This window comes from Panthera onca, chromosome B4 (assembly GCF_046562875.1).
Source record: "Panthera onca isolate mPanOnc1 chromosome B4, mPanOnc1 haplotype 2, whole genome shotgun sequence".
Lineage (NCBI taxonomy): Eukaryota > Metazoa > Chordata > Mammalia > Carnivora > Felidae > Panthera > Panthera onca.
The window spans coordinates 21441226-21453662 of NC_138345.1; the positions used below are offsets into that span (position 1 = coordinate 21441226).

Genomic DNA, 12437 nt, shown 5'->3' on the forward strand with positions numbered 1-12437 from the left:
ACTCAACCACCTTACTCCATATGTACCAAAGGAAATCCTGGCAAGCCTTAAGAGGAGCTGGCGAAAACCTGACTGACCACCAAAAATGGAGTAGATTAGTAACACTAGGTAAAGGCATTCTATGGGAGCGTCTGGGCAGCTGTTGGTGAAGCGCCCAACTCTTGATTTTGGCTCAGGTCGTGGTGTCAGGGTCATGGGATACAGCCCCGCATCAGTCTCTGCACTGGGCATGGAGCCTGCTTAAGACTCTCTCTCTCTCCCTCTCTCTCTCTTACCCCCTTCTCCCTTTACCCCCTCCCCTGCTTGCATTCTTTCTGTCTTAAAAAAAAAACAAAATTAAAATTAAATATTAAAAAAAGACATACAATGGAATATCATGCAGTGGTCAGAAAAAAATTTAAAAAATTAAATTTTCAAAAAGACACACTATGGAATATTATGCAGTGGTCAGAAAAAATGGGCTAACTGATATATACAGGGCACTATGGATAGAATTCTAAAAGAATAGTGTAGTATAATCTTCAATTTTATAAAACCATAGGAATGACTTCACTGTTTTAGATACAAAAACTGAAGATAGGCAGGTGACTCTATCAGCTGGAGATTTCATTCAGTTTAACAATTTCATGGCAGGCGTCTTTGAGATTAATCATTTTGTTGCACATACATTTGCAAAGAGGACAGTTTGGATCTTTCACACAATGTAACTTTGCTAGATGAAGATGACTGCTGGAGAAAGGATCTATTTCCAAATAACTAAAAGTATCCGTTCTGGACAGTAGGCTGGCTAAACTGGGGAGAGGACTTTGGGCTGAGATATTTAGGAATGGATAAATATACTCCAAGATTGAAGCCAACTTTCATTTGCTACAAAAGAGAAGCTGGAAAATTCAGACGGATCTAAGTTCTGAGTTTTGTTTGATGGTCTTAATAGCCTGCTCCCCACACTCAGCCTAGGAAACCACAAGAATCAGGGGGAAAAAAAATTGCTACACCCTTCAGAGATTCTGGACCGCCCTCCACGCCCTACCATGTACCTCCACACCTCTGTCCCGGAGAGCTCCCAGTTACTATTCATTTTGAATCCTGTGTCTCTGAACAGTACCTTCAGACTGACATCTACGTTTGGTTGTCCGCTTAGCTTTTTTCCCCCCTTCCTTTTCTTTCTTTCTTTTTTTTTTAATATATTTTATTTTTTAGAGGAGTTTTAGATTCACAGCAAATCGAGAAGGATGTACAGAGGTTTCACATATACTTCCTGCCCCCACACGTGGATAGCTTCCTCCACGGTTAACAACCAACCGAGTGGTCCATTTGTTACAATCAATGAACCTACGCTCATACACCATTATTATTCAGAGTGCATAGCTTACATTAAGGTTCAGTCTTGGTCTCGTACATTCATTTTTTTTTTTTTTAAAGTAGGCTTCATGCCCAGCACTGAGGCTAACTCGGGGCTTAAACTCACGACCCTGAAACCAAGACCTGAGCTGAGATCAAGAGTCAGATGCTTAACCAACTGAGCCACACAGGCGCCCCTCTATGGGTTTTAACAAATGTATAATGGCAGGCATCTACCTTTGCAGTGTCGTACAAGGTAATGTCACTGCCCCCGAATCCTCTATGCTCCACTGATTCATCTCCCCTTAGCCCCAAACCCCTAGCAACTACTGATCCTTTTGCTGTCTGCATACTTTTACCTTTTCCAGAATGGCATATGGAATCACAGCCTTTTCGGACGGGCTTTTCTTCAATTAGTAATATGTGAAAATTTCAGGTTCTTCCATATCTTATCATGGTCTGATAGCTCATTTCATTTCACTGCTGAATTATATTCCATTTTCTGCATAAAAGACATCTTGGTTGCTTCCAAGTTTTGGCAGTTATAAATAAAGCTGCCATCAGCACCCATGTCTGCTCGACTCTGGATTCCAATGCCCCTCACTTCCCACCCTGGGAAACTGTGTCTTGTATCACCATGAGCCGAACACTGGGAACTTCATGAGTCAACCCCACACCATCCCCTCACCTGTCCAGGGTCTAGCTTCTGAGAAGGCTTCGGGCAGCTGAATTAAGAAGAAGGGGCAAGACTCAGAAAAACCACGGAATGCCCAAGACTCCAGATTTATCCCGATTTGGCTTTGGCAGTTGTTGGGAAATTTAAATTTCACAGACAATTGAAAATGAATGTTTTGTGGGTGCACTCGTGGCAATGAGAGACAACAAGCTATCAAGGGCTGAATCTTCTTTCCCACCTCCCCCCACCTCCGGGCCACACCCTGACGTGAACTGAGAACAAAGATACAAGAGTCTCGGCCTGTCAGGGGTGAAACTAACGAAACCGGGGACGGCAGGTGTACCGGGGAAAGTGCTACGCCTCCCGTGACATCAGGGGCAAGCTCGACACCCGAGCAGGGAGAGAAGTGGAGAGAGAAGAGGAAGGGAGCAGTATAGAGTTTCTGGTTACCTAACCTCCCCTGCCCCCCACGTCCAAGAACGAAGGGGTTTATAACGGGTTCAAAGGGAGGGGAAGAAGGAGGGAATACAGAGCCCAGCGAGCTGGACCAGACACTTCCTACCTTCAGTTCTGCCGGCCGGGGTGGGGGTGGGGGTGGGGGGCAATCTCCCTGAATGCTATGCTGGCGCTTCTGCGCATGCGGAGAGGAGGGGCGAGGGAAGGGGTGCGTACATCCACCTCTTAGACGTGCATACTCTACAGTGATGGGGGAACAGCGTGTGTGCAAGTTGTCTGTGACCTGGGAAGTGTGATGCGCATCGGTGGGTCTGGCCACCCCCAGGAGCTCAGCAGGCAGATCAGGGGGATGGTTCGGATGGGTGTCTGGGGTCGAGGCGGGAAAGGCGGCATCGCTGTGGCACCAGGAAGAGGGGGATCTATTCTCGTGCCCATGTGCCACACCTGCAGGCCATCTGTGTCGAGAGAAGCGACACTGTACCAGGCATGCCACGCTAAGAGGAAGGACGAGCCCCTGTCCTTGTCATCACCGCTTAGTTTCCATCTTCCTGGAAATAGAGCCAACTCGGGCAGAGACAGAAAAGGAGCTTGGAGAGAAAGCTCTGAATTGGACCGGAGCTGAATATAAATCATGAATCGGCTGAGAAATTGTTGGATTTGATCGTTACCTTGGCTGGCCAAGGTGAAGTTTTTCCTCTACTGAACAAAATGATGGCTCCCAATCTGAGATCTGTTAGATGAAGTGAAATGACCATTCTGCAAATCTGCGACTGCACCGTTAATCTCCATCCCACACCATGATGCAGTGCCCGGGATATATACACTCTCTATGTTATATATCCCCTTGAACGAACACTTGGTGATGCAACCACACCAGAGACACAATGCATTAGATCCCAACATCACGTCCCAGTTAGTCGACTAAATGAGAAAACATAGAAACTATGCAACCGGATTTCTTGCTCTTCACGATATTTAGATATCAACATAGGGTCTGCACAGACCAAAATGATGAATATGATTGTCAACATCCTGACTAACAGCAAATCAACTTGAAGTAAACCTGAGACGTTCTTGTAAATGGTCTTTGAAACATAGGATGAATCCCATTGGGACAGATACAAGGTAAATATTAAGGATGAACGTGAACCCCACAGAAATAAGTAAGGGGAAGAGAGTCTACTCAGTTTCAGAGAGACTCCAAAATCCATGTTTGGGGAAATGAAATGAAGTGCATATTCAAGGTGCCTTTGTTCTCAGTCTTGTGTTTCACCAGGGTCTATATTCTATCCTTATAATGACTGTATGAGGTGGTTGGGGCAAGTATTAATGTGCACATTTTTCAGGGCACAAAGTGTCATCGGCGCAAACTCGAAGCACAAGCAGGAGCACAAAGCAGAACGTTTTACTACAAGGAGGAGATCTTTCTGTCACATCTGATGATATTTCTGCTATCACGTGGATTATCAGTGTACCGCCTGGGACTAGTTCAGTGTAATGAACACAGCTATGTATAGAATTTTATGGTTCTTTTCCTCTCTCTCTCTCACACACACAATAATAGTGTACGCTTATGAAACGCTGTACAATTGTAGGGCATTATCATCCTATGACGTCAGGTGACTCTCATGCTTGACCTATGACACCAGACCAACACTCAGTCGATTCTGTCTTGAATGCTGCTTGCCTGTGAGAAAATCTTGCAAAGGAACTTTCAACATGCAATAAAGAAGAGACTCTGGGGGAAGTTATGGCAGAAAACAAGAGGATCGAATATAGATGTGTTAAATTAACATGCTAGGACTAGGGAGAAAATAAATAGGCATTTACTTGGTGCTGCTTTTAGCCTTTCCAGAATTGTATAGTGTTCTCCAGAATTTTACACTTTCAAAAAGTCAGAGATGACATCGGGAAGATAAATTAAAATGACCGTGTGAGTTGGGGCACCTGGGTGGCTCAGTCGGTTAAGTGCCAGACTTCCGCTCAGGTCATGACCTCACGGTTCGTGGGTTCGAGCCCCGCATCCAGCTCTGTGCTGACAGCTCAGAAGCTGGAGCCTGCTTCAGATTCCATGTCTCCCTCTCTCTCTCAGCCCCTTCTTGGTTCATACCCTGTCTTTCTCTCTCTCTCAAAAATAAATAAACATTAAAACAATTTTTTTAAAAAAGAATAAATCTTGGGGCGCCTGGGTGGCGCAGTCAGTTAAGCGTCCGACTTCAGCCAGGTCACGATCTCGCGGTCCGTGAGTTCGAGCCCCGCGTCAGGCTCTGGGCTGATGGCTCGGAGCCTGGAGCCTGTTTCCGATTCTGTGTCTCCCTCTCTCTCTGCCCCTCCCCCGTTCATGCTCTGTCTTTCTCTGTCCCAAAAATAAATAAAAAACGTTGAAAAAAAAATTTAAAAAAGAATAAATCTTAAAAAAAGTTGAAATATGGAGATAGGGACTGAAAACAGTCTTGAATTAGTTTTTCCTTGAAGTGACTTCAACAACTCTTCTATTATAAGCCAGTTAGTTTGCATTTCCTGTTAAAAGTGTATGCTGGCATTTTATATTAATTAATATGTACAGAGAAATGCAAGGCTCCCAATTCCCTTAAAAGATGATTAGTCACATTTTTATAAATAGAATATGTATATATCACCACATACCTGTTCCTGAGAATATAGAATTTCTTTTCCCAGTTTTTGTTTATCCATTCAGATTCTTTCTTAAATCTGTAATAAATTTATAGATGGTTAAATGTTTTATTAACCACAAATGAACAACTATTAGCAACAAAGGAACATTATTACTAGTACCTTTCTATCTTCCTTTTCTCACTTTCTAAATTTGCCCTTAGCACTCGTATTTGCTCTTCCAAATCATGTTTGTCTTCCATCTTTCAATAGAAAACACATCACAAAGTGAATTATGTGCACAATATACTGTGTCTTCATAAGTCTGAAAAGCTGTATCTGTTAAATCGCATGCATATTCTACCTACTATCAAAACTAATTTTTAAAAATCTTTTAGTGTTTTATTTAGTCCTGAGAGAGAGAGAGAGAGAGAGAGAGAGAGACAAAGCACATGCAGGAGAGGGAGAGGGAGACACAGAATCCAAAGTGGGCTCCAGGCTCTGAGCTGTCAGCACAGAGCCCGACGCGGGGCTTGAACTCATGAACCGTGAGACCATGACCTGAGCTGAAGATGGACGCTTAACCACCTGAGCCACCCAGGCGCCCCTATCAAACATAATCTGAGTTACATTTACTTGCAAATCCCCATCAATTTCAAGAATTTAAGATCCCATGCTTCCATGTCCTGTAAGTGATTCGTTTAAAGGCAGCCAGCTCTAGATAATATTACAAAGGAATCAAAACTTATTTTCATCACCCTCCCCCTGCCGATCCTGGGTATCCCTTTTCCTAAATCCTTCCTATGACCTCTCTAGTTCATTATAAGCAGGAGCTTCTCTAGTTACTCTAGTTCCTTTTTTTTTTTTTTTTTTTTTTTTTTTTTTACCAAAACTGTTCTCAGGAAAGATCTGACCAAAGCAATCATGTTAGAGCTTTGTGTCATCCATTTCTCAGTATTGTTTATATTTTACAAGGGGACAAAGTTTGGTAAAAGGAATGAATCTCTAACAGTGGAATGGTAGGCATATGAATGAGAGCGATTTCTTTGGGTCCAGCCCGGATGTACCCCAGAATCAGACTATCGTGGGAATCATGTCCTCTGTCTCTTCATGGTGATGGACTCTCAGTGTAGCCTTCAAAGTCGTTGCTACTTTTTAAGAAGGGCCAGCATCAACATAAAGAATAAGTATGTTAATAATAATGGTCATATTAGTTATTATTCTACCTTAGCCACTGGTAATCTCTCCTTCTTTTCTTCGTGCACTCCGACTGGTTTTGGAGATCTTACCTGGCATGAAAATAAATGTATGAAATATATTTGCATGAAATGTAACATTTCAAATCCGTGCATAGAGATGTGGTTTCTCTGCAGCTTAGAGAAAGGCGACTGAGCTTTAAAATGTGCCAGCCATAGTCCCACAGGGGTCTTTTCTGCCTTCTCTAATGTACAAGTTTGCAGTTGGACAGTCACAGCCCATTAAAACCAACTTAAGTGCATTACTCTGCATTTATGTGTTGGGTCATATTTTACCATTATACTTTTTTTTTTTTTTTAACGAAGTGGGCAGCTATTACCCAGTGAAGTCACAAGCTTAAGAAAACTTTATTTTAAATGATAACTCTGATGACTTTTCACTGCCGTATCTCTCTGATGATGACAAGAGTCGACGACAGTGAGAAAACAGACTGGAGGTAAAAATCTGCTTGGTTAGTTATCTCTATGTTCCTACACGAAAGACAGAAAAAGGTGTTCCTTATTACTACCACTACCTTTCTGGTGGGTTCTGTGACCCCAAAGGCCCCAAATCTGTTGCCCATCTTGGTGAGGCAGGCTCTACCCAGGAGGGTCTGGAGCCGGGTCGGGGAAGAGCAGCTAGAGTGTTCTGCAGAATAAAGTAAAAGGAACCTAGAGCTCCCTGTGGGTAATCAGAAGTAAGGGCTGGGAAGAGACAGAAAGAAAATGGCCAGGCAAGACCACGAGCCTAGAGGTCTTATGGGGTGTGGGGAAGCCACAGGTGACCAGTGTCCAGGGGTGATGTCCACTATTCAATTTGAAACGGCACCTTGGGGATGCCTCCTCAGCCTCCTGAAATTTACATAGACAAAGGTGTCACGTGAGTGGGCCATTTTAGTAGGAGTCGCAGAATTGGATTGAATTTCGCGTCGGATTAAACAAAATGGAAGCTGGGATGGCAAATGGAGCACCATGAAACTCGGAGACTGACTTAGTTCAAAGGAAGAGGGAGCCGGGCAGAGCGACAACCACAGAATATGCCCGGGCATCTGCAGGAAACGCAGGACACGCTCTAGGCTGCCACAAAGCCCAGAATATGGTTTGAACCAATTTTGCCTCTCTCTGAAGGAGCAGAGAGAACCCAGCTGACATCAGCTGCCACAGATAAGAATAACAAAATTTGTAATGACAGCCATAAAGGCTATCGCTTACTGAGTGCCTACTACGTGCCAGGCACTTCACATATGTTACTATTTATTTCTATATACTAACCTATTGATCTTTTCATTCCTGTTGCTCTAGATTTTTTATCGATAGATCATGCATGCACATATTCTTTAAATGAGCTACGAATAGCATACACGAACCTGAAACTCTCACTTCTCAGAAGCTAAGGGTTTCGTTCATTCATTCCGTGTTTAGTTTTTCTCAACATTATTACAAAATAAAGAATAGCCTTTATTGATTTGGGCTTCTTCACAAATAAAGGTTAAGAATTTAAAGCATTCACATTACTTTCCACCTTCTCTCCTTCACAAGGTTTTAACATTTTGCAAGGGTTTAGCTTTTATCATAGTGGCCTTTATTATCATTTCGATATATGGAAACTTCTATATGGTGATTTACCAACTCCCTGGTGTGAAAGATGGGAAATTTGTTTAGTCTTTTTTTCCCCCCCAATACCCTTCACTCTCTCAACTTCCCAATTTTTGGAAGGAATGTTATTTTTACATTGTCAATGTCTATGGGATTGTTCTCGAACTATGATGGAGTGTCCTACACTTTATCTACACACTGATTCTAAAAAGTATAATGTGGTTTTGCAAATATTATTTACTACAGGACCAAGTAGTGTCATTGGCTCCATAGGGAAGGAAATGTAAACCTGTTACTAAGCTTTGCCACTGAAAGGAGGACCTTCCTTTTTGAAAGTTTGTTTATATATTTTTGAGAGAGAGCAAGAGGGAGAGAGCACGAACAGGGAAGGGGCAAAGGGAGGGGAGAGAGGGAAAGGGAGGGGCACAGAGAGAGAGAGAGGGAATCCCAAGCAGACTACGCACTGCCCAAGATGGGGCTTAAATCCATGAACCGTAAGATCATGACCTGAGCCAAAATCAAGAGTCAGACACTTAACTGACTGAGCCACCCAGGCGCCCCTGAATGAGGGGCTTCCAAGTGCTAGTTTAATGCTACAACGTTTCATTTTTCTAGCTTCCCTTCCCTCTGAGTCACACTTACTTTCTCCTTCTCCTGTGTCCATATCATCCTGCATATTGGATTCTTTCTATGTTTGGTTGGAGTATTTCTTGAGTAATTTTTTTACACGGGTTCCACGTAGGGTAAACTTTTTGAGTTTCTACACGTTCAAAAAGATCTTTATATTTCTTACATACTCAGTTGAGACTTTAGTTGGACATAAGAATTAGGATTCAGAAATGTTTTTCCTTTTGAAAACCCTGCTTTATTTTCTTGTAGCAATCAATGATGCTGATGAGAAAATTAGTTTCCTTTCTTTGGAGCCTTTGAAGTGGTCTGAGAACTACCCAAATAAATGTTCCCTTTGTTGTCTACACAGTATCTCAAACCCCCTAGATGAAACCACCAACTACCGCTACCAACATTGTGACTCAGTCTTCCCAAGGCCCCTGTGTCAGAAAGCTAGACAAAACCGAAATCTTAAGGTACAACAGCACCAATTTAACAAGAACAATGAGAAGTATTTGTTATCATTAGCCTTTCTTGGATTCAAAAAAGTGAGGATCACCAAAGTGACCGTGGCATGCACTTTTTAGAATCCTTCCACCTATTTTTTTTCAAAGGGAACCATCCACTTGAACTGCCTCTCTTCCTAGGCACAGGGAGTAGAGAGCAAGTTCACTGCCACCTGGTTAACAATGGACCAAGGAAACCATTGGGGTAAGAATTTCAAGCTTTGGAGGGCACTTGCCAGTATGCTAACGGAGAAAAAATTAACCCAAATTTTAACAATTAATCCACAAAAAGTTAGGAAAACAGTTTGGTAAAACAAAATAAGTTCCCATGTAGAAAGACATTTATATTTACTCATGTCACTGTATCCAAAGTGATACCTGTAATTGAAAGTTTATGAAAGTCTTTGTGTTTAAATTCACGTGTAGTAAACACTAGTTCCAATTTTCAAGGCTCTCTTTTCCTGCCTCTCATATAATGATCGACTCTGTAATAACTAAAGATAAGACCCTTGCTAAAGCGTATCTTCTATAAAGCAAATAATCATTCCATTTCCCCAAAAGACAATACTTCAACAATGACCAAGATAGCGTCTCTTTTCACTGAAAAAAACAAAACAAAACAAAAACCACAAAAAACCCAAAACAACGAAGCACTACACGTAGACCAGAGTGTTTGCTCTCCAGTTTGAGTTGAACTTTCAACTTTGCCACAGCACGTTACATTGAATCCTGGCTCTGTCCACATTGAACTGTTATTTTGTTTTGTCAGCTGCTGACATTCCACTTTCTCTGGAATATGCATGCTGGTCTTTCTGTGGCTACTTCATTGTCAGGTGCAAACATTGGACTGCAGAGCAATAGATGGAGGTGAAAATGAATGGTAATGTTAATACAAAAGTAGATAACTTCCTAAGTAGGAAAAGGTAAGGTAAATAATGGTAAAAATAACCAAAAATTGTGATTAGAAATAATTTATGGTAAATAGTTCCCATTTTCTTTTGAGTGTATGTATATTGATAAATTTTAAAAAAACCATAAAATGAAGAGACAAGGTTCATTTATGACAGGTTGTAATTCTTAAGTTTGTTTTCCATTTTTTGCACGTAAAACATATTAAGAATCAACAGTTAATCGATATAATCTTCTAAATTAGGAATCAAGAGTCAACGTTTGTAATAACTACAGTGCAATTATGTTTGTTAATCACCATAGGATTAATTAACCATATTCCTTATCATATCCACTTTCTTCTTTTCTTGTCAATGAGTCATTACATTCTCTTATTTCTCCTACTTTCCACAAATATCCCTTTTCTGAAACTTTGGCCATTCTTTCTGGGCTGAATGCCTCCTTGCATCTCCTTTAAACCACTAAATAGATTACCATCAAAACAATCTTTCTAACTCATCATGAACAAAGGTAATCTTTTGTCCCTTAAATGTCATTAATCTTGACTTTTATGTTAACATTTTTCTTCTTTTTACCTTCTAAGCAGCACAGCTATTTTTAAACACCAGTATGGGCCCGTGGGTGCTGGTTGGCAGGGAAGAGGGGGAATGACAAGGATATGAAGAGAGGAGGACCAGCCTCCGTGCTGCCAGTTGGGAGAAAACAGACGGGGGGATTAAGAACATTGAAATAAGATATGAGGCTGTATGCAAGCAAGCACTCACCATTGTACAGGCCAAAAGTAAAAACAAAACATTTGTCTACATATATCGCCAGTGAATTTTCTTCTATAAACTTGTTACGCTAGGGAATTCTCTCAAAAATGAGACAAGTCTTCATTTGATGTGCCCTCTACCAGGGAGGCTCTGAAACATCTTGGTAGACGATGGGGCTACCAAGCCCTACAGAATCCATGCTGATCCGGGCAATATGCAAATCTCAAGCACGTCTTCTCAAAGGCCCGGGAGGCCACAAAAGTGTCTGTGGGTTTGGCCTCCTCGCCTGGCTCCGGATCATCCTAGACTTTACGTACACACCTTCTATCAAACTATCTGCTCTAAGAAATTTGTAACCAAAACTTCCACGATGGAAATGGCTCTAACGAAGATGATGAAGTCATTGTTTTTAGTAGCAAAAGAATAGAAACAACATCTCTGGAAGGCGCTAGTAAATTGACAGAGATTGGTTAAGTAAATGATGCTACTTCCGTGGAGTAAAACACTGTCCGTAATTGATTATATACATTGAGTGTCACTGACGGATGTCCCCTGTATCTTGTGTGTGCCAATATGCGTCAAGATTTGTCTGAATGGATGGTCGCAAGAAGTTTTTAGTGATTATCCCTGGGTGCAGGATTCTTTTTTACTTTCTTCTCTTGACATTTCTTTACTGAGAAAATGTATGAATGTTTTATAAAAAAATTTCAGACTTCCGGCATCCCACATAGGATGAAGAAGAAAAAAAAAGCCACTGCCGTACTATTAGCGAGAAAACCCAGATATGCTAAAAATCACAACCTTTCTTGGACCTGTCAGAGAACTGAGGTCACAACCAGGCAACATGAATTCCAGAGAGGACCTCCCTGCGATGGGAGATGTGATGCACGAACAGCAGAAGCAGTTCCATGCCAGCTGCAACACAAGCAGGGAAGAAAAATAAGCTAAAATGTGAAGAACCATTGAAGAACAAGGACAGGTTACAGAGCAGTCCGAGTAGCTGGGGGCACAGGTTACAGGGAGAGTTCACACTCACTCTCAGCTTTTTGCCCCATCTCCCGCCAGATGCTCATGGGGACAATTGAGGGCAGGGCAGGAAACTTGCTGATGGTGTAGACTTTAGGAGGGGATCGGCTGATGCTAAGGCGAAAGTACCCTGCCTGGGAGAGAAGGACAAGTCTTAAGGCCCTGGGAGAGGGGAAGCAAATTCTCTGGCCAATCAGACTCAAAGAAGGTGATGGGTGGAGAAGTGTGAAACACCAGGCCCCACCCACTTCTCCCAGGGCTTTCTTTCCTAGGAAGGAAAAACTTTCAACTGCTGGGGAGGGCAGCAAACCTTCCTGTTCTCAGGGCATAGGTGAAGACATCGTATGGCAAGAGGGAAAATTAAAGAAACATTTCCTGGGGCGCCTGGGTGGCTCAACTGGTCGAGCGTCCGACTTCGGTTCAGGTCATGATCTCGCAGCTTGTGGGTTTGAGCCCCGCATCCGGCTCTGTGCTGGCAGCTCGGAGCCTGGAGCCTGCTTCAGATTCTGTGTCTCCCTCCCTCTGCCCCTTCCCCACTTGCACTCCGTCTCTCTCTCTCTCTCTCAAAAATAAATAAGCATTAAAAAATTAAAAAAAAAATAAAAAGAAACATTTCCTTCCCTGGAAAGCAATTGTCTTAGGCCTTTAGAGTCTGTAATAATACAAAGGGGAGGTTCCTACTACTGCAGGAGGGATGGGAACCTCCCGCCCAAGG

General features: G+C 42.4%; 1 protein-coding gene across 2 annotated transcripts in view; it reads right to left on the reverse strand.

The window, feature by feature from the left end:
• Positions 1-12437, reverse strand: part of CB4H10orf67 (chromosome B4 C10orf67 homolog) — a 161576-nt gene that overhangs the window by 47293 nt on the left and 101846 nt on the right. The window contains exons 11-13 of one of the 2 annotated variants that reach the window (XM_060659159.3): positions 6313-6375; positions 5270-5349; positions 5120-5185 (exon numbers count right to left, since the gene is read on the reverse strand). In XM_060659159.3, the coding sequence (XP_060515142.1) occupies positions 5120-5185; positions 5270-5349; positions 6313-6375 (209 nt within the window). The remainder of the gene's footprint in view (positions 1-5119; positions 5186-5269; positions 5350-6312; positions 6376-12437) is intronic. The other variant, XM_060659160.3, reaches the window with a different exon arrangement.